The sequence below is a fragment of the Schistocerca americana genome, chromosome 1 (assembly GCF_021461395.2).
Source record: "Schistocerca americana isolate TAMUIC-IGC-003095 chromosome 1, iqSchAmer2.1, whole genome shotgun sequence".
Taxonomy (NCBI): Eukaryota; Metazoa; Arthropoda; class Insecta; order Orthoptera; family Acrididae; genus Schistocerca; species Schistocerca americana.
The window spans coordinates 653,947,609-653,969,933 of NC_060119.1; the positions used below are offsets into that span (position 1 = coordinate 653,947,609).

Below are 22,325 nucleotides of genomic sequence, written 5' to 3' on the forward strand. Positions count from 1 at the left end.
AGCTCTTACAATGAAAATTGTGAACCATTATTGGACCCTAACTTCATGGGCAAGCCTTTGAGTGAAAAAATTCTGAGCAAGGGTGGAATGATGGCAGCTGCGGATGTGGAAACACAAGAAACATGCAGAAGACAAGAATATATGTCAACGATCAATGGCCAATAAGCGTTGAGAAAGGTGCCATTGAAATGTGACGGCCTCAGTCAAGGAGACAATGATGCCTGCAGACCTGCTTGGTACATTGCATGCTGTGAACAGGAGGCATCCATGTGGCTAATGCCACCAAATAAGCCATGCCAAAACAAGTGACAATGGGCCAACACTTTTATGCATGACACACCCCAAAGATCTGCACATAATAAACAGAATGTCTAAAAGCTAAACACCGTACACAACAGTGAATTGATGTCAAAATGTGTAATAATTATGGCTGTTGTGTGTTTGTGTGTGTGTATGTGTGTGTGTGGGGGGGGGGGGGGGGGGGGGGAGGGGTTTGTTGGACACACAAGAAGGTGGTGAATATGGCCAACCATGTTCTACAAATGTTATGATCTTCTGCAAAATGGGATCTGAAGCTGCAGCCTTCGCAATCTGTGTGTTAGCTACAGGAAAACCATTACCTGCCTGCTGTGCGGTGACATCAATGTGGAAACAAAGCAATTCCTCCTGATAAAATCCTAGGTCTGGACTGATCAGCAGGCGGGAAAAGGTTTGGGATTTGCGTGTTGATTCATAGGGTGGAAATGAATCTCGTAGTTGTAACACAAAAGCAAAAGAGCTGCATGTTGAATGTGATGTGCCACTTTATTTGGTAAAAATACGGAACAACTGAATTAGGAAGTCAATAATTTGTGAATGGTGGCAGGGTGGAATTTAGTAACATAAGGAAAAACGTGGAATTTCTTCACAGCATATGCAGTGGCCAAAGCTTCCTTTTCTATCTGAGAGTACCTAGTTTTAGCAGGAGTCAGTGGTTTTGAGGCATAAACAATAGGCTGCTTGGAGCCGTTGGGATGTCTGTGAGTTAGTATTGCCCCCAATCCCATACTATGAAGCGTCCATTATGAGGACCAAGTGAAGGCTTGGTTTAAATGTCATTCAGCATGGCACAGACTGCAACATGGTCTTAAACATGGAAAACACAGTTTCTCAAGCTGGAAATCAGCAAAACTGAGTCCCTTTGCGCAGCAAGGCATGTAATATCTGCCAATTGTCACTGCCTCATGCAAAATTTATGGTAGTAGGTGACTCTGCCTAGAACAACATGAAGCTCTTTGACTGATATAGGGCATGGAAACAACACAATAGCAGAAACATGTTGATGCAGGGGTTTGAGAACCCTGTAAGAAATTTCAAACCCAAGATAAATGATAGAAGGTTGAAAAAATTGACATTTTTCTAAATTACACTTAAGGTTGAAAAAATTGACATTTTTCTAAATTACACTTCATCCTGGATGCTTGAAGGACGGAAAAAAGGAATACTGAGATTTTGTAAATGTCCCTTAGTGGAGGCATTGGAAACTACAATATCATCGAAATAGCTTGCACAACCTGGCACAGATGCTGTAAGTTGTTCCAAAAAATGCTGAAAAATAGGAGTAGTGCTGCTGACTGCAAAAGGCAACTGCAAGTATTGGTACAGTCGAAAAAGTATATTGACAACTAACATACAATGTGACTCTGTATCTAAAGGGAGTTGTAAATAGGCACCGACAAATCAATTTTTGAGAAATATTGACCACCTGATAACTTTGCAAAGTGTTCATCCTGGCGCGATACTGGATATGTATCCGCTATAGACTGTGCATTAACAGAAACTTTTAAAATCCCTGAAGAGGCATAACTGGCCTGACATTTTCTTTACTATAACTAAGAGGGTAGGCCATTCACTTGATGCAATAGGCCAAACGATGCCAGACACCGTAAGGCTGTGTAATTCATCATAGACGTAATCTCTGAGTATCACTGGAACCGAATGGGCCTGGAAGAAACGAGGCCAAGCAGAAGGCTTCATCATAAAGTGTGCCTGAAAATTGTTGGCAAATCCCAATCCAAGAGAGAAGACAGCAGAAAACTCAGAACATAATGCATCTAATGGTGTGTACGGCACTTGTCCAAATACTAAGTTCACTTCATCTGAAATGGTAAAACCAAACAACTTAAAAGGATCTAATCCAAAAAGATTCTTTGTGCATACAATATCTGCAACAAGAAATTTAAGTGACTGTACTACTGACTTGTGGGTCACTCGGGCAGAGAATTGGTTGAGAAGAGGAATACTATGTTTATTGTAATTTACTAACTTTCATGACACAGGGAGAAGCAGAGGGGAGCCTAAGTCTATATAAGCTTGTGAATTTAAAAAGGTTACCATAGTTCCTGTATCCACTTGTATGTGCAGAACTTGATGAAAAACCGTAACATCAATGAAAAGTTTGTTTGGTGCTGCAGAAATAGCTCGTACAATATTTATGCCCATATCCACATCCAGATTATTGTGGTGAATTTTTGCATTACAAACAGAAGCAATGTAACCTTTTTGTTGTAATTATGATATATAACACAGTATTTTGGGCAGTCTGGGCCCTCAAGGTTAATGAAACAGTAACAGCAGGACAGTGGTGTGGAATGTGTACATTGCTGTTTACTGGTCTGTTTACTTCGTTGATGTGGCTGCTGCTGGAAGTGAGGCCAGTTGCCTCGATGCTGCGATTGTGTACAGATCATTGTGACCATGTCTTCCCCCTCCAAACTATCTAAAGCTGGTGTGGAGAAGAGGGTCTGATTGCTGATACCTCACACCATGACTCAATTTGGTTAACCACAGCTCGCGACATCTCGATTGACTGTGAAATAGCTAAAACCTCTGAGATGGATGGATTTTCACACTGCAGGGCACACTCACAAACCTCATGAGCCAGACTTAAATGAATGATTACATCTCTCATCATCTAATCAGCATAGGGCTCTTTATGTGCATTGGACACAAAATGACAATGATGCGTAACCACTAGAATTCAGCCACCCCTGCCCGATAGGGTTGATGTGGTTGCATCCTACAGTGATAAAACTCAACCCGGGATGCAATAACATTTTGAAAGAAGTTCACACATTTGGTCAGACATTAAAGAAGACAGATCCTGCAAAGAGGAGAGTTGACATAGGACTTTATGCATTCTTGGCAATATCCATTAAAGGAACAATCATGGCATAAAAGAGTGTCATTGATCCCAAAACCTTGAAAGTGCTGCTGTAGACATTTTTCATATGTGTCCCATTCCTCATGTGCACCATATATAGAAAAGGGAGGCAGGAAAACCGTGGTTGCTGGGGAGGGCAAAACAGCAGGTGACACAGACTGAGGTGCATGCTGACTAGACAAAACAGAGGCATCTGCAATTGATGGCACAGTGCTGTGGCAAATGGTTCTTGCAGTTCGACCAACTGACATTAAAATGTCCTCCGTAACTCCATCAGCCATCGTGAGAATAAACAGAGGACCAATCAGAGAAGAAATTTGCACAGAAAACAGGACCACAGTTGTCACCAATTGTGTTGTAATTAGGCACAAGCACAACAAGACCAGCAGACTGGACACAACTTTATTCCATGGGAGCATTAACAACTTGAACACAGTATTTATGTAACATTCAGCAGGAACTAACTCACACACTTAACTATGTTGTCACCTGCCACTCATTAACAGACTAAAGTATAAAATGGAACCAACAATAAGATAACAAAATAAGAATGCAGTGCAAGGGTTAGCACCAGACTGAAGCTCTTGAGTTAGTCCATGAGATGTATTGGCTTATCTCTTTGGGTAAAGTACCATCATATAAGGCCAGGAACTGCATTCCGCTTACAGCAAATGATTCTTGCATTGCGACCAACCGACATTAAAATGTCCTCCGCAACTCCATCAGCCATCGTGAGAATAAACAGAGGACCAATCACAGTAGAAATTTGCACAGAAACCCATAACATTTGAATAAAATTTTCAAATTACCTGACAGGTTCAGTTTTTATGTAGTTTATATGTGTCTCCCATCTTTCTTAGTTTAGTACCAGTAATGAGTAATGTTAATTTGAGTTCCCTGCATACAAATTGTTGCATCAATAGCTCCAGATCTAATATTAATATTTATTACTATTGACAGTTTGTAGTACCTGGCCAAATGTCCATTCCTCATCTTCAAACAGCAGGCAAGGCTTGTTTGGGTGCTTCTTGGCATGCTGCTGGAAAATTTCCCCAATCGATATGTTCTTCTTCATATGACTACGCACTTGCAGCTTCAAACAGATGAATCTTGTCAAGGCTCTGGAAGAAAAAATGTACTATTTGTGCTATTCATGTAATATCATGCATATGACGGGTAGACTATGATGCTAGTTACCAAAATATGTCAGTAACTGTTGTAAGATGTTGGTATTTATATACACTGTGTATCTGTATTTGAACTATTTATTTTCATTTCATTGTGATGGCAGATTTCATATCATTAATCAGGTCATTGCTGGATGAATAAATAAATTACATAAAAATGAAAATTACCAAAATCACTATTTTAGGATGAGTCTGACAGTCGATGGATAAACAAGAGAAATAAGTATTAGACTGAAAAAATTGGAGATAAGTATTTTTGTGTCTCCTGTTTTCGCAATTGGAACAATGTGCAAGGGAATTGAAACTTAACAGAATGCACTGTAGAGGTGCATACTGTTATTTGAAGAAAAGAAAAAGGGACAAGGACAGCAACAAAGATAAAGAGATAGAGGATCTATGACAGTATCAATACAGTAAAATACAATGTTATTTTTGCCCACTCAAAGAGCTTGAAAATTATCTCCTATTGAAAGTACTACACTGTGAACCATGCTGCTTTTCATACATGTGCCCTGTAAGTAGCACGTACTTTATTGGTTCACCATGGAGCTTATTTTGCTTTCACTTGCTGCTATCTCAATAAATTGTCTTATGAAGGCAATGCAGCTACAGACAGTATTCTTTCTGGAAAAGTAAATTATACTCTGTAATATTTATTATGAAGTAACCTGTACAGTATGCCAGCAAACAAACTTAGAGGTAGAGTCTACCAAGGTGTTTCTGAACCTTACTTAACAGTATGAAATTACAATATGGAGAAACTAACAGCAATACCAAAAAATAATTTTTGTAACAATAAAAAATTAGGATTAAAAAAACTTACTCATGCATAACTGCCTTGCAAAATGCAAAAATTTATAAACATTTACATCTCTGTGCATGACAGAATAATAGTTCTTTTAATAATAAGGTAATACATTACAAGTAATAACATTCATTCAAATGACAAATGTAAAGCTAAGCCGTGAAGTATACCACACAAATAGAGTTGTTAATAAAGGTCCTTCATATGCAAGTGTTCATCTTGTAAAGTATCTTCCAAAGATGCTTATGCATGATGGCATGAAAGAGAAGATATTCCAAAAAATTTTGAGGACTGAAACTTCCTTGTAGATTTAAACAGTGAACTACCCCTGGATTCAAACACAAATTCAAATTGACACTGACTGAAAAAGCCTATGAACTTATAATCCCAGATGTTTTATATATGATTGAGATTAAATGATTTTGTGGGACAGCCAAGCTGGGATGGGGTGCTTGAGCAACATATGGGTGCAGCCCTGTGAACACAGCCTCCGTCATCTTGAAAGGTGGGAATGTCCTCAACATACTTACCATGACTGCACAGAAGAAGGTTTGTTAATGGAGAATGCTGAAAGAAATATCCTGGTTCTTGTTCATGGTAATCCAAAGGTATGGCCTAAAGTCATGGTACCAAAAACAGCCCAAAAATATCACATAACCACCACTGTCCTGAACTCCACACACTTCGGGTTAAACACCTCATTGGGTCATTGGTGACCCTGATCTCTTGGATCATTTGAACACAGGCAAAAACTGCTCCTCTTTGGACAAAATTAGCCTCCAGTCTGCTACTGTCGAGTTTCTATATTGTGCGGCCCATTGGAGGCAGTGCAGCTTCACCTGCTGCTGCAAGCAACGGCCATTTGCAAGATATTTGACTCGAAATGTTCATTGCATGCAGTTTCCTTCACAATGTTTGCCTGGAAACTGGCCAAGACAGGCCTGCATTTACTGATGGCAGCAATTCCTGCTGCATTTGAAAATGATTGTCAATGATCAGACTCAAAACTCATCTCTGTCGTGTGTCAGTTAGGATATTTTTACAATTCCTGTTCTTATGCTGTGTTCAATTGCTGTGAGTGATACACCATTCCTTGTAGAGCTGTTGGACAGTGTGCTGATAACAAAAAATCAGGCTAGTTCATTCACAGTGACAATGGGCACAATAAAATATAACAGTTCTTTCTGCCACCAAGTTAGGTGGTGCAGTGGTCAGCACACTGGACTTAGATTCAAGAGGACAACAGTTCAAAATCACACTGGTCACTCAGATTTAGATTTTCCATGATTTCTCTAAATTGCTTCAAGCAAATGTTGGGATGGTTCCAGTGAAAGGGCAAACTGATTTCTTTCCTCATCCATCAACAATCCGAGCTTGTGATCTATCCCTAATGACCTTGAGTTAATAGGATATTAAACCCTAACCTTCCTTTCTTCCTGCATGTCTATGACCACCAGAGAACTGAAACCTGGATTATCACATTTGCAATGTAGCATTTAGCCACAGAGCCACAATTCGAGTATGTATTGTGCAAAGTTCAAAATATGCTGAAAGAGAGCAAATTGCAACAATGAAGGAATGAATGTAGAGTAATGGAATTTCTGAAATATACACTCCTGGAAATTGAAATAAGAACACCGTGAATTCATTGTCCCAGGAAGGGGAAACTTTATTGACACATTCCTGGGGTCAGATACATCACATGATCACACTGACAGAACCATAGGCACACAGACACAGGCAACAGAGCATGCACAATGTCGGCACTAGTACAGTGTATATCCACCTTTCGCAGCAATGCAGGCTGCTATTCTCCCATGGAGACGATCGTAGAGACGCTGGATGTAGTCCTGTGGAACGGCTTGCCATGCCATTTCCACCTGGCGCCTCAGTTCAACCAGCGTTCGTGCTGGACGTGCAGACCGCGTGAGACGACGCTTCATCCAGTCCCAAACATGCTCAATGGGGGACAGATCCGGAGATCTTGCTGGCCAGGGTAGTTGACTTACACCTTCTAGAGCACGTTGGGTGGCACGGGATACATGCGGACGTGCATTGTCCTGTTGGAACAGCAAGTTCCCTAGCCGGTCTAGGAATGGTAGAACGATGGGATCGATGACGGTTTGGATGTACCGTGCACTATTCAGTGTCCCCTCGACGATCACCAGTGGTGTACAGCCAGTGTAGGAGATCGCTCCCCACACCATGATGCCGGGTGTTGGCCCTGTGTGCCTCGGTCGTATGCAGTCCTGATTGTGGCGCTCACCTGCACGGCGCCAAACACGCATACGACCATCATTGGCACCAAGGCAGAAGCGACTCTCATCGCTGAAGACGACACGTCTCCATTCGTCCCTCCATTCACGCCTGTCGCGACACCACTGGAGGCGGGCTGCACGATGTTGGGGCGTGAGCAGAAGATGGCCTAACGGTGTGCGGGACCGTAGCCCAGCTTCATGGAGACGGTTGCGAATGGTCCTCGCCGATACCCCAGGAGCAACAGTGTCCCTAATTTGCTGGGAAGTGGCGGTGCGGTCCCCTACGGCACTGCGTAGGATCCTACGGTCTTGGCGTGCATCCGTGCATCGCTGCGGTCCGGTCCCAGGTCGACGGGCACGTGCACCTTCCGCCGACCACTGGCGACAACATCAATGTACTGTGGAGACCTCATGCCCCACGTGTTGAGCAATTCGGCGGTACGTCCACCCGGCCTCCCGCATGCCCACTATACGCCCTCGCTCAAAGTCCGTCAACTGCACATACGGTTCACGTCCATGCTGTCGCGGCATGCTATCAGTGTTAAAGACTGCGATGGAGCTCCGTATGCCACGGCAAACTGGCTGATGCTGACGGCGGCGGTGCACAAATGCTGCGCAGCTAGCGCCATTCGACGGCCAACACCGCGGTTCCTGGTGTGTCTGCTGTGCCGTGCGTGTGATCATTGCTTGTACAGCCCTCTCGCAGTGTCCGGAGCAAGTATGGTGGGTCTGACACACCAGTGTCAATGTGTTCTTTTTTCCATTTCCAGGAGTGTATTTGTATAGGTAACATATTTAACCGTCACAAGATCACAGGTTTATATAAGCAAGAAATAAGCCATTGCAAATGTGAAATGCTAGTAGAATAATAACTGGTGTAACTGCCAGAATGTTGAATGCAAACATGCATACATTGTAAATGTGATGGATGTTAGTTTGTGGGAGGGAGTTGCGTATGTGTTGTACTTGGTCAGTCAATACAGGGACAATTAATGCCCGTTCTGGATGATGCTAGAGTTGTTGTCTGATGATGATGATGATGATGATGATGTCCCATATGTGTTAAGCTGGAAACAGAGCTGGTCATCGATCAGCCCAAGGTGACATGCCGGCATTCTGTAGAGCATGTTGGATTTTAACAGCGGTATGTGGGAAAGCATTATCCAGTTAGGAGAGCCCCTGTGTTATACTGTTCATGAATGCTAGCACAACAGGTTGAATAACGAGACTGATGTACAAATTTTCAGTCGGATTGTGTGGGATAACCACGAGAGTTCTCCTGGTGTTGTACAAAACTGTAACCCAGACCTCAACTCGAGGTGTAGGTCCAGAGTGCCTAGCATGCAGAAAGGTTGGTTGCAGCCCCTCAACTGGTCACTTTCTAATCAACACATGGCCATCACTGGCACTGAGGCAGAACAGCTTTCATCAGAAAACACAACAGACCTCCACCCTGCCCTCTCGTGAGTTCTCGCTTGACACCACTTAAGTCACAAATAACGGAGGTTTCAGGTCAGTGGAATGTGCACTATAGAGTGTCTGGCTAAGAGCTGTCTTCGAAGTATTAACCAATTTGTAACAGTTTGTTGTGTCACTATGGGACGAACTACTGTTCAAATTGCCACTGCAGATGCAGTACAGTGATCCAGAGCGACGCACTGAACACGATAGTCTTTCCCTTCAGTAGTGTCTTGTGGCCATCCAGAGCCCAGTCTTCTTGCGACTATACATTCTCATTCTCATGATCACCGCTACCAGTAATCGTGTACAGTGGCTACATTCCTGCCAAGTCTTTCTGCAATATCGCAGAAGGAATGTCCAGCTTCTTTTAGCCCCATTATGTGATCTCATTCAAACTGTGTGAGGTGTTGATAATAGTGTCTTTGTCACTTTAAAAGCGTTCTTGACTAACGTCAACTCACGTCGTAAAATCTCAAAGACAACTGACGCTCACAACCATTACAGCATGTATTTAAGCCAAATCCGGTTTGTGCTACTAGCGCACTTTTATGCAACTGGTGTGAAATTCGAGTAGACATCATCTTTTAGATACAGAAAGAGGCCTACCAATTTTCGTTTATGTTAGACAACTCCTTCTTGGTGTTACAATTTTTTTCTCGTCAGTGCATTTGCAACTGTAGCAGAGTAGGCGAGAGAAGTTCACAACTCGTAGCGTTGTTGCCAGCTTTCTACTCCTCAATGCAAATGGCTGCGCACAGACGTCTCTACAGCTGCGACAACATTGTAGTCAGGCAATCATTGTAGGCAAAACCACCCCCCTCCCCATCTCCGGGTGATTCGAGCCAAGGCACGTTCTCGACTCCGGCTCCTCAAACTCCTTTCTGACCGCACATGGGGTCTGGACCCCTACATCATCCCCGACACTTACAAAACCCTCATACTCTGTTATGCCCATCCCGCCTGGATCTCTGACCCTCCCACCTACTTTAAGTCCCTCCAAATCCTTGAGTGATACATGCTCTGCCTCGCCTATCGCATCCGTCTCCCATGCCCCACGCGGATTCTATACGACTTGATTCCCTTCCCGCACCTTCTCCTTTTCCTCAAACAGGTACGGATCCTTTACACCTCCTGCAAGCTCGACTCGCTTGTCTCGCCCATCCCAGCCTGCTGCCACACCTGTATTCTTGCACCTCAGCTGCTCTCCATCTTCACACCCTCTCTCAAGGTGGCTTCTGCCAAGTCCCCCTCCCTGATGATGTCCTTGTCCCGTCCATTTACCCCTCCTACCAGCTCTGACTCTCCCCTCCCATTCCCCCCTTTTTTCCCCCAGGGCTCCCTCTCTCCCTTCTCACCTTCCTTCCCCCCCCCCCCCTTCTCTCCCACGTTTCCCGCTCCCACCCCTCTCCCCGGGCTTCCAATGGCTCCGCTCTCTCCATGCCCCTGCTCTTCCTTCTTTCTCCCACTGGCTCCATCCCCTCCTTCCCGCCCTCCTACCTCTCCCTTTGACCTGGAGGCAGCCCCCCCCCCCCCTTCGTCAGTGCGAGTGCTTCGCCGACGATCGTCGCCCGTGTTTCCCGTGCGTCAGTGTCTCTCCGTTTGTGTACAGTGTCTTCATCAGTGTTTTCTACTATGTTCACGTCTCCACGTGGATGTCTACGTCTGTTCAACTGGTGCCCCTGTTCACGTACAGTGCCTTCCGTCGAACGACTTCTGCTTTCTTGTACAGTGTTCATCATGTGTTTACCATGTTTTTTTACGTTTTATATGTCTTCCGTGTATGTATGTTGTGTCTTTTGGCCGAAGAGTGGCGTATGTAGGCCGCTGCTGGCCCGCGTCAGCTGAGGAATGAAATGACAATGAAGGAAAAAAAAAAAACACTGTAGTGTTGACATTGGGAACCATGTAAAAGCGCATTATATGATGCGTTCAGGTAGAAGTGCGAAGCAGCCGCGCCAAGCCCATTGAAACTGTCAAGGAGCTTCTCTCTCCGACTTTACTATCGGATCGAAACCTGTGCTACTGAGAGGAGTATTTGAAAAATAAGACTACTGACTTGATGTCCCTGGGCGCCGTAAGCGCGGCGACGTAGAGCCAGTGGAAGCCGCCGCTGGCCGCCAGGTAGGCGACGGCGGCGACCAGCACGAGCTGCACCAGGTTGATGGGGCCGAGCAGCAGCCAGACGGCGGCCGCGCACGCGCACGCCGCCGCGCCCACCACCAGCATCACGGCCGCCAGCCGACACGCGCGCCCCCGCCGCCCCGCGCAACACCCGCCGCCTTCCAAGTCCCGCTCCTGCTGCAACAATGCGGCGCCTCATCGCACTCCGCTTCTGCCTAATCATCGGAGGAAAAGCTGTTATTTTCATATTATTTTAGGGTGACCAGATGCAATTGTTTAAAAAGAAGGACAAACAGCTTCAAAAAGGAGGACAAAGGAAGAAAAGAGGACACATCAAACGGGTCAACTGCAGATGAGGATACCACCGGTCAGCGTTGGACAAGTCACGTGACTGCCGGGAATTCCCGGTAAAACTAGTAGTTAATTGTTACTGATGGTCAGGTGGTGGTTAACTGAGCAATATAAAAAAAAAATTTAAACTTTGATAGTGGTGACAGTGTGGCGTCAATTGCTTTGTTATGTCAACAACACGGAATTGTTTACAAAGCGATAAACGTAAGACCATTCACCTCCCTTCATTCGACGCACCGCTACCAACATCTACAGTTCAAGAAACAGCTGACGACATGTAAACTGTACTTTAACCTCCCGAGTACAAATAAATTGAATGACTATGAAACAATGAAATAAAACCATGACAGTTAATCTCTCGAGTTATTTCTTACCTTTATTGGCCACTGAGACGTATGTTCCAGCTCCACATATCTTCCATTCTGCTTCAAATTAATTTCTCCCTTTCTTGAAAGCCGGATATTTGCAGGAAAGGACATTGGAAAATGTACACTTTCGTTTATGCATAGTCAAATATTTTACGTAACTCATTCGGTTAAAAATTACAATCAAAAATCACACGTGCACTACAGGAAGTCAAGCCAATACAAAGCGAAAATACGAAACGAAAATTTTAAATAATCGATATTTGCATTCACTTATAGGTCGATCAATGATAACATAGACGATCCTGGTGAAACATACTAACACCGCCTTCGTGCGTGTTTATCACGAAGGCTGTGCCAATAGTTAAAGTATTTAAGAAAAGAGCAGTAGAACGGGATGAATTGTACATTTAACTGTGTTACGCTCAACTTTGCGAAAAAGCCGGACACTGTAAAAATCCGCCCGGACCCCGGACAAAGAGCTAAAAAGGAGGAAGAGACGCACGTTTAGTTACAGGTTCATTTAGTAAGTGCGAAGCTTCACAGAGTTGCTCAGCCAACTCTAGTGACAGGCGCTGCAAGAGAGGCGTTCTGCATCACAGTGTGATTTGCTGTTAAAAGTTCCAACCCTGACGTTCTTCGAGGAGTCAGCCAGTATATTGCTTTCTCCCAAGTATGTCCCGGAAAAAGATCAACAAGACAAAATCCGAGCCAATACGGAGGCTTACCAGCAATCTTTCTCTCCGCCAACCATACGCGACTGGAACAGGAAACTGGGAAGGCACACTGGTACACAAAGCACCCTCCGCCATGGAGTACAGGTGTAGATGTAAAACAATGGCAAGAAAGGGGTACGATAATAGTCTTTGTTCTCCACAGCAAAATTGCAACTACAAGTTCCTTTTAACACTACAGTTGTATAAAATCATCCAGCCTTTATATCAGCTGGTTTACGTTCCCTCTTTACTGACTTCTGTTTTGTGATTTCTCTCTTAATACATACAATTCAGCGCAAATCATAGCATTTTCAAGAAACCAAAGTCGTAAATTATGATAACTGTACACACACTAGTATAAAAGATCGCCGGCCGGAGTGGCCGTGCGGTTCTAGGCGCTACAGTCTGGAACCGAACGACCGCTACGGTCGCAGGTTCGAATCCTGCCTCGGGCATGGATGTGTGTGATGTCCTTAGGTTAGTTAGGTTTAATTAGTTCTAAGTTCTAGGCGACTGATGACCTCATAAGTTAAGTCGCATAGTGCTCAGAGCCATATTTAAAAGAGATCCAGTTCAAATGGTTCAAATGGCTCTGAGCACTATGGGACTTAACATCTTAGGTCATCAGTCCCCTAGAACTTAGAACTACTGAAACCTAACTAACCTAAGGACATCACACACATCCATGCCCGAGGCAGGATTCGAACCTGCGACCGTAGCAGCCCCACGGTTCCGGACTGCAGCGCTAGAACCGCACGGCCACCGCGGCTGGCAGAGATCCAGTATGATGGGATAACAGTGCCGGAACAAGTTTTGTTGAAAAAGAAGCAAAATTCCTTGGCGTCAGTGGTGTCGAGAAACAGCTGATATCGTTAAAATTGGACAAAGGTCCAGAGCCCTATGGAATCCGTACCACACACTATACTGAATTTGCTGCTAATTTAGCCCCTCTCCTAACTATACTCTATCGTAGATCCCTCGAACAAAATACTATGAATTTTTTTTTGGAAAAAAGCGCAAGTCCCATCCGTCTACAAAAACGATAGTGGAAGTGACCCACAAAACGACCGTGCAATATCTTTGACATCGATTTGTTGTAGAATCCTAGAACATATTCTGTGCTCTGCTACATGCCAAACAGCATGGATTCCGAACACATCTATCATGTGAAGCGCAACTCACACTTTTCTCACGTGACATGCTGAAAGCCATTGATTAAGGCAGTCAGATAGATGCAGTGTTCCTTGATATCCGAAAATCATTTGACTCAGTACCATTTCTAGGCTTATTTTCAAAAGCACGATCACATGGAGTATCAATTGACATTTGTGACTGGATCAAGGACTTCTTGGTAGGGAGGACACAGCATGTTATCTTGGATGGAGAATTATTTTCGTATGTAGAAGTAGCTTCTGGGAAGTGTGTTGGGACCCTTGCAGTTCACGTTGTATATTAATGAGCTTGCGGACAATATTAATAGTAACCTCAGGTTTTTTGCAGACAATGCAGTTATATGTAATGAAGTAAGGTTGAAAGAAGCTGCAAAAATACAAGCTGTACATGAAGTCCGGGAACATTTTCAATTATTTATTGCACAAGAACTAAACATACTAAACAAACAGGTGTCATACATACTGCATTTTGAAGAGAAACTCAGAAAGTTTTATTTACAAACATTCGATATGTGAACCATGAGTGACCCGGCAGACGTCAATACGGTAATCGAATTCTTGCCATGCCCGTCCCAGCATGGCATCGTCGACTGTGGCAGTCGCTTCCCGTATTCTCTCCCGGAGCTATGCTACATCACGCGGTAGAAGCGGTACGTACACCAGTTCTTTAACCTTTAACGTGTCCCCACAGAAAAAAGTCACACGGAGTGAGACCCGGTGATCGGGGAGGCCTTTTCATGAAACAGCTGTCCCCTCCTGTAGCACGGCCGATCCATCGATGCGGCAGTTCCGTGTTCAGGTACCCACGAACTTCACGATGAGAACGGGGCGGAGCCCCATCCTGCTGAAAGATGAACGGGGAGTCCGATTGCATTTGAGGCATCAGCCATTGCCGCAACATGTCCAAGTAGGAATATCCAGTGACAGGGTTCTCGGTGAAGAAGAATGGCCCGTACAGTTTTCGACGTGACAAGGCACAAAAAACATTTACCTTTCGGGAACCACGCTCAAATTCAATGCATTTGTGTGGATGCTTTGTACCCCAGGTTCGACAATTATGCCTGTTCACTTTCCCATTAGTGTGAAAAGTGGCTTCGTCGCTAAAACTTAAGCGATCAAGAATGCCATCCCCATCCTGATTCAGTTGTTGCAAGTGTGAACAAAACTTAAAACTCTTGTCTTTGGCGTCGTCATTGAGCTTCTGCACTAGCTTCAATTTGAATGGTTTCATAGACAGCTTCTGTCGCAGGACTTTCCACATTGTTATTGGAGCCATTTCGAGTTCATGGGATACACGACGCACAGACTTCTTTGGGCTCCTTATGGATGTCTCTCGTACTCGCTCCCTATTCGCTTCACTCACACTGGGACGTCCGCTTGTCTTTGCCGGGCATAAGCAACCCGTCGTAACGAATTTGCTGTGCCAGTTGCAAATGGCCTTCCTTGTTGGTGGCTTCTTGCCGTACTTGGTTTTAAACATCCGCCGTGCGGTTTGAGGTGCCGTGCCACGGATTGCGCGGCCCCTTCCGCCGGAGGTTCGAGTCCTCCCTCGGGCATGTGTGTGTGTGTGTGTGTGTGTGTGTGTGTGTGTGTGTGTGTGTGTGTGTTCTTAGCATAAGTTAGTTTAAGTAGTGTGTAAGTCTAGGGACCGATGACCTCGGCAGTTTGGTCCCTTAGGAATTCACACACATTTGAACATTTTTTTTCTAAATATCCGTTGAAGAGCTGTAGCACACGTGTTTTTGTCGAATTCAAAGTACACAGAAAGGTCGCTCCGCACCTGAACTCGCCATGTTTGCGGCTAGCGCTGACTATCGAAAAACTACCAAACTACACTGTGGCGGTATACACGGAAAAAAAACTTTCAGGGTTTCTCTTCAAAATGACATATATATGATATCTGTACAATGTTTAGTTCTTGTGCAATAAATAATTGAAAGTATTCCTATACTTTATGTAAATCCTGCATTCAGTCAGATCTTGATCAGATTTAAAAGTGGTGCAAAGATCTTCAGAATAGTAAAATTTTGCGCTTCACAAAGCAAAAAACTTTGTATCCTATAACTATAATATCAGTGAGTTACAGTTGGAATCGGCCAGCTCATACAAATACCCGGGTGTAGTACTTTGTAAGGATATAAAATGGAATGATCGACATAGGCTCAGTAGTGGGTAAAGCAAGCGTAGACTTCAGTTTATTGGTAAAATGCAGGGGAAGCGCAATCAGTCTACAAAGGATATTGCTTACAAGTCATTCGTGCTACCAATCCTAGAACTCTACTCAAATGGGTGGGACCTGTACCAAATAGGGCTAACAGGAGATATTGAATGTACATAGAGAAGGGCACCACGAATGGTCACAGGTTTGTTTGACCTGTGGGAGAGTGTCACAGAGATGCTGAAGAAACTGGACTGACAGATTCTTGAAGATAGCTATAAACTTTCCCGAGAAATGCCACTAACAGAGTTTCATGAACCAGCTTTAAATGATGATTCTAGGAATATACGACAATCCTCTACGTATAGCTGACATAGGCATCGTGAGGACAAGATTAGATTAATCACGGCACCCTCAGAGCCATTCAGTCGTTCTTCCCGCTTCGTACATTAATGGAACGCGAATAGCTCCTAATAACTTGTACAATGATTTGCAGAATATAGCTGTAGATGTCTTGCAATGAGATGGACTTTCTGCTTATCTACTTCCCTTATCTGTCCTATTTGGTGCGGATCCCAGCCTGACGTCGGCCGCGGTGGCCTAGCGGTTCTAGGCGCTTCAGTCCGGAACCGCGCTGCTGCTACGGTCGCAGGTTCGAATCCTGCCTCGGGCATGGATGTGAGTGATGTCCTTAGGTTAGTTAGGTTTAAGCAGTTCTAAGTCTAGGGGACTGATAACCTCAGATGTTAATTCCCATAGTGCTTAGAGCCATTTGAACCATTTGAACCCAGCCTGACGAGCAACACTCAAGTATTGATCGAACGAGTGTTTTGTAAACTACTTCCTTTGGTGATGGACTAAATTACCTGAGAATTCTTCCAATGAATTTCAGTCTGGCATCTGCCTACCCGCGATTAATTTAATATGGTCATTCCACATCAAACTGTCCTGTATGCGTACTCCTACATATTTTATGACGGTGATTGTTCTGTACTTGTGTGATCATACAACAAAGGATCTTCTGTCCATACATTCGCAGTATTATACATTTGCTTATGTTGAGCGACAACACCCCTCCTTGCACCAAGCATCAGTCATCTGGAGATCTTCCGCATTTCGGTACAGTTTTCTAACGTAACGACTTCTCTATGTACGACAGTAACATACGCTAATAGCGTCGTGAAACTTCCGATGTTATCTGCTAGGTCATTTATACAGGGTGTTACAAAAAGGTACGGCCAAACTTTCAGGAAACATTCCTCGCACACAAAGAAAGAAAATATGTTATGTGGACATGTGTCCGGGAACGCTTACTTTCCATGTTAGAGCTCATTTTATAACTTCTCTTCAAATCAAATTAATCGTGGAACGGAAACACACAGCAACAGAACGTACCAGCACGACTTCAAACACTTTGTTACAGGAAATGTTCAAAATGTCCTCCGTTAGCGAGGATACATGCATCCACCCTCCGTCGCATGGAATCCCTGATGCGCTGATGCAGCCCTGGAGAATGGCGTATTGTATCACAGCCGTCCACAATACGAGCACGAAGAGTCTCTACATTTGGTACCGGGGTTGCGTAGACAAAAGCTTTTAAATTCCCCCATAAATGAAAGTCAAGAGGGTTGAGGTCAGGAGAGCGTGGAGGCCATTGAATTGGTCCGCCTCTACCAATCCACCGGTCACCGAATCTGTTGTTGAGAAGCGTACGAACACTTCGACTGAAATGTGCAGGAGTTCCATCGTGCATGAACCACATGTTGTGTCGTACTTGTAAAGGCACATGTTCTAGCAGCACAGGTAGAGTATCCCGTATGAAATCATGGCGGTGAATAGAGGAAGTACAGTACATACTGACGAAACTAAAATGGGCTCTAACATGGAAATTAAGCGTTTCCGGACACATGTCCACGTAACATCTTTTCTTTATTTGTGTGTGAGGAATGTTTCCTGAAAGTTTGGCCGTACCTTTCTGTAACACCCTGTATATACGAGGTGTATCAAAAGGTACGCTACAACCTCACTGCGTTATAGCACCCAAACAAATAAAGATTTTCACACCATGTTTGGCTTATGTGACAAAATTTTGTTTCTGTTTGTTCCGGGTTGTCGCGAGTGAAGCATAAAGAGAACGGTTCAAGGAAAGGCTCAGTGTGTGGAATGGTTTATTCAGACCAGATCGGGCGCTTAAGTTCACGAGAATTTGCGAACACGGTGTAGGAAGCTCCCACTCTCGCGGACGTCGATACGCCTGTGGTACTGGGATTGTATGCAGCCAGAAAGCGTTTGGTGTGAAGCATCATGCTGGACGTCCTGGAAAAAGTGAAGCCGATGCAGAACGGATATGACTGGCTTTTCAACGTTCACCGCGGACGTCTGGTCAGAGGGCGTGACTGCTGGTGATATCCGTGTCTGTGTACCACATGTACACCGTATCACCATAGCAGTTTGCTATTTTACGTCCGCATTAATTTTTACACGTCTACACATGCGAAGTTACTAAGCGTCCGAGTAGGATGTACCGGTTCAAATCCCGCCGATGTAAGACATTTTTATCTCGAGTGATTGCCGTCATTCAAATCTTATAAATAGTGTTATCTCAACACTGTGAAAGAGGGTCAATAAACATTAAGCTGAATCAGCGAACAGAGAGCGTGTCGATTTCACTACAAGACGGCCTTATCTGCTTGCCAACCGATTATAATTTTAATCATTAAGGTTTATGTGAAACAAAGAACTACGTAGATTTTCCAAAAACTAACAAAGCGAAAATTTGCAGTTTTTCATTTCTAGATTAGCCGATTCTTGACCCAGAGTAACCGTTCTCCCCATTGCAAGACGGATGTTTCTATGAGCGTGAGAATTTAGTTACATTCTGCATGAAAATGAAATGATCGTATGGCATTATTGGCCGGGAGGCCCCATGCGGGGAAGTTCGGCCGCCGTATTGCAAGTCCTTTTTAGTTGACGCCACTTCGGCGACCTGCGCGTCAATGATGATGAAATAATGATGGACACACAGCACCCTGTCCCCTGCAGGGAATCGAACCAGGGCCCCCTGCGCCATAGGTGGAAACGCTACCGGTACGCTATGGAGGCGGACTACGTTCTGCATACTCAGGATGGAAGAATGAAACATTGTTCACAGTATTGATCATGCAGCTGCGGAGTGTGCGGTGTGTTTGTGATGGGCAGAATCGAGATCAATGAATCTTCAATCATGCTCTAGAGAACCAAAAGGAATTGAATAGGTATCCGAGAGCGTTTACTAGAAGAACCAACAACTATTCTTGTTCTAGTTTCCAGTTCTGCCGTTACCAAGCGATCCAGAACGTGAAACAAATAAGAGAGAGAGAGAGAGAGAGAGAGAGAGAGAGAGAGAGAGAGAGAGAGACAAAGGGAGGGAGGGAGAGAGAGAGAGAGAGAGAGAGAGAGAGAGAGAGAGAGAGAGAGAGAGAGAGAGAGACAAAGGGAGAGAGAGAGAAAGAGAGAGAGAGATAGAGTTGACGTATGGACATATCCGAAAGAAAACTCACCAGTGTTAGTGAAAAAACGATGCGCTGCTAGACCGCCATTGGCACCAATAAACCGTCGCAATACCTCGTCAAAAATTCGTCACATCAGAATATTTTTAAAAGATGAAGAGGAGCTTCATTTACACCTGCACTCTGCGCTGCACAAGCTGTCGTTGTGAAAGCTCTGGTGGTCCCCTGCGCAATGCGTCCACGCGCCGTAGTCGACCGGAAGAGAGGCCCTAGTCGCTTAGCAAACAATGTTCTGACTGACCGACCTGCTGGGAAAATACTTATCGCTTTTACTTCAAGCTTCCTCTTTAACTTCGAAAACCCGCACTAGCTCGCTTGTTTTCGACTGCGCAAATGGAGCCGTCTCTTCAAACGTGACAAATACCCGTAACTTATAGCACGTAGTGTTGATAATTTATCTTCAGCGACTATTTTTATCGTGAAGAACTGAACGGGAAAGTTTGGAAGGTAACCTCCCACAATAAGGGGTTGTAGTTTTACTATAAATTATTTCAATGCATACGATTTTTTACGTATTTCAGCTAAAAAGTAGCCTACATTCCCATTCTATGGGCCCGATCAAAAATACGCATTTGTCGCTTTGATGTGTACGAAGGCTCCACATGTCAAAAGCTCTCTCTCTCTCTCTCTCTCTCTCTCTCTCCTAACACACTTTTCCAATTTGTACTGTTTCCTCATGTAAATTTACCTGTCTCCTATTTATTTTAGAATATTCTTCGAGTTACGGAAATAGTAAAGCAAGCGTCCTTGATGGCAAAACGTCTATTCTCTCTACCTGCGAACAGAATCACTTTTGGTGGTCACCAACTTCTGTTTTCATTGTGGTGGCCATTTCGATTCTTTCGATTTTTTATAAACATTTGCTATCCCCCGTGAGCACAACCCTACGCTAAGGTCAAAAACCAGCCACATGACGTAATTATATTCGTCGTCGTAGTCGTCGTCGTCGCCCGCCACCGTGGTGGTGGTGGTGGTGGTGGTGGTGGTGGTGGTAGTAGTAGTAACTCATTTTATATGCACAACGTATTGTCAACCATGAAGAGAATCCATAAGAACGTCAGATTAAATGTTAGATACAGCCCGAAGGTCCTGGTCTTGCTAGGTAAAATAAATACATTTATAAAACAAATAAAATGGACAAAGATTCAGCAATACCGAGATAACTAGAAGAAAAGAATATTTTTCTTTGTAGAAAGCCATTTACCGCATGGCACAGACACAATATCACTTTGGTGGTCTCCCATAATGCTATGCTAGGAAACGTTTGCACGATTATGTATATTCTTAGGAATTCCTCTGTATTCCTAGGGCGCTTGAAATATTTATCACGGTATTTCAGACCATTTTATCTCTCCCGTTATCACCGGCAACAGTCACTGCACTTGAGCTAATCTCACAAAACGCCCTTACTTCCATATACGCGTATGCAAGCACTAAAGGGGCTGAGTTAGCGCACGATACAGTAAGCGGAAGGAGCTAAAAGAAGAAAATGAACGTTACTGCGATAGAGCAATTATTATCAGTGCCCGTTTTCAAAGTCCGTCTGTAATGAGTCACCAGAGTGCAGGAATAAGACAGCGCTGTAGAGAGGCAAATTCAGTGGGCGCAAATTCAGAGAAGAAAATTATCAGGAATAGAGCCATTTAGTATACAAAGAACATAGACTAAATATATGATTAGAATATTCAAAGCAAAATGAAAGAGACAGTAGTAGCGTACCTCTTTATACATTTATGGTTGCTGGTTTACGGATTGTGGTTATATGCTACTCTCCACCTACTGGTTGGTTGGGAGCTTGACGGACTAAACATAAAAATGAGAAAAGCTTGTTTTACTCTGACCTGGCAAAAGTCATGGAATAGTGGTATGCAATTATACAGATGACGGTACTATCTCGCACAAACGGTATTATGAAAAAGGGCAGTGCATTGGCGGAGCTGCATTTCTACTCAGATGATTCAAGTGAAAAGGTTTCGGCCGCGCGATGGAGATTGTAGATTCTGAACGCAGAATAATACTTGGAGCTAGACACATAGGACATTACATTTCGCAAATCGTTACGGAATTTGATATTCCGAGATCCACAGTGTTAAGAGTGTACCGAGAATACCGGATTTCAACCGTTATTTCTCACAACGGACAATGCAATGGCAGACCACCTTCAGTTAACAACTGTGAGCAGCGGCTTTTGCTTAGCGCTATTGGTGCTGACAGACCAGCAACACTGCCGAAATAACAGCAGAAACCGCTGTGGAACGTACGATGAATATGTCCTTTACGACAGTGCAGCGAAATCTGGCGTTAATGGGCGATGTGTCTTTGTTAACAGTGTGATATCGCTCACAACGCCTCTCCTAGATTCACGGCCGTATCGGGTCGACCATGGACGACTGGAAAACTGTAGCCTAGTCAGATGAGTCCCAATTTCCGTTGGTAAGAGCTGATAGTATGGTTCGTGTGTAGCGCCAAGCCTTGGACCCAGGTTGCCAGCAAGGTACTGCCCCTTTGCAATCTAGTGGTGGCTCCATAGTGGACTGGTTCTTGGTCGAACTGAGCAGATCATTGACTGGAAAATTGATATGTTCGACGATCATTTTCAGCCATTCATGGACTTCATGTCCCCAAACAACGAAGCAATTTTTATGAACGACAGTGCGCATGTAACCGGGCCACAATTGTTCGCAATTGATTTGAAGAACATTCTCGACAGTTTGAGCCAATGGTTTTGCCATCCAGATCGTCCGGCGTGAATCGAGGGGTCCATTCGTGGAAAAAATCCTGCACTGACAACACTTCTGAAATTACGGAAGCAGCGTGGCTCAGCATTTCTGCAGAGGAATACCAGTGACCTGATAAGTCAAATGGTTCAAATGGCTCTGAGCACTATGGGACTTAACAGCTGTGGTCATCAGTCCCCTAGAACTTAGAACTACTTAAACCTAACTAACCTAAGGACATCACACACATCCATGCCCGAGGCA

The 22,325-nt window shown here is 44.3% G+C and overlaps 1 protein-coding gene across 4 annotated transcripts in view; it reads right to left on the reverse strand.

Moving 5' to 3' along the window:
- LOC124608169 (long-chain fatty acid transport protein 1-like) overlaps window positions 1-22,325 on the reverse strand; it is a 391,222-nt gene that overhangs the window by 26,663 nt on the left and 342,234 nt on the right. For 2 of the 4 annotated variants that reach the window (XM_047139965.1, XM_047139966.1), the window contains exons 2-3: window positions 10,970-11,208; window positions 4,173-4,323 (exon numbers count right to left, since the gene is read on the reverse strand). In XM_047139965.1, coding sequence (XP_046995921.1) covers window positions 4,173-4,323; window positions 10,970-11,208 — 390 coding nt within the window. Of the gene's footprint in view, window positions 1-4,172; window positions 4,324-10,969; window positions 11,212-22,325 lie in introns of all 4 variants that reach the window. The other 2 variants (XM_047139964.1, XM_047139967.1) reach the window with 1 other exon arrangement.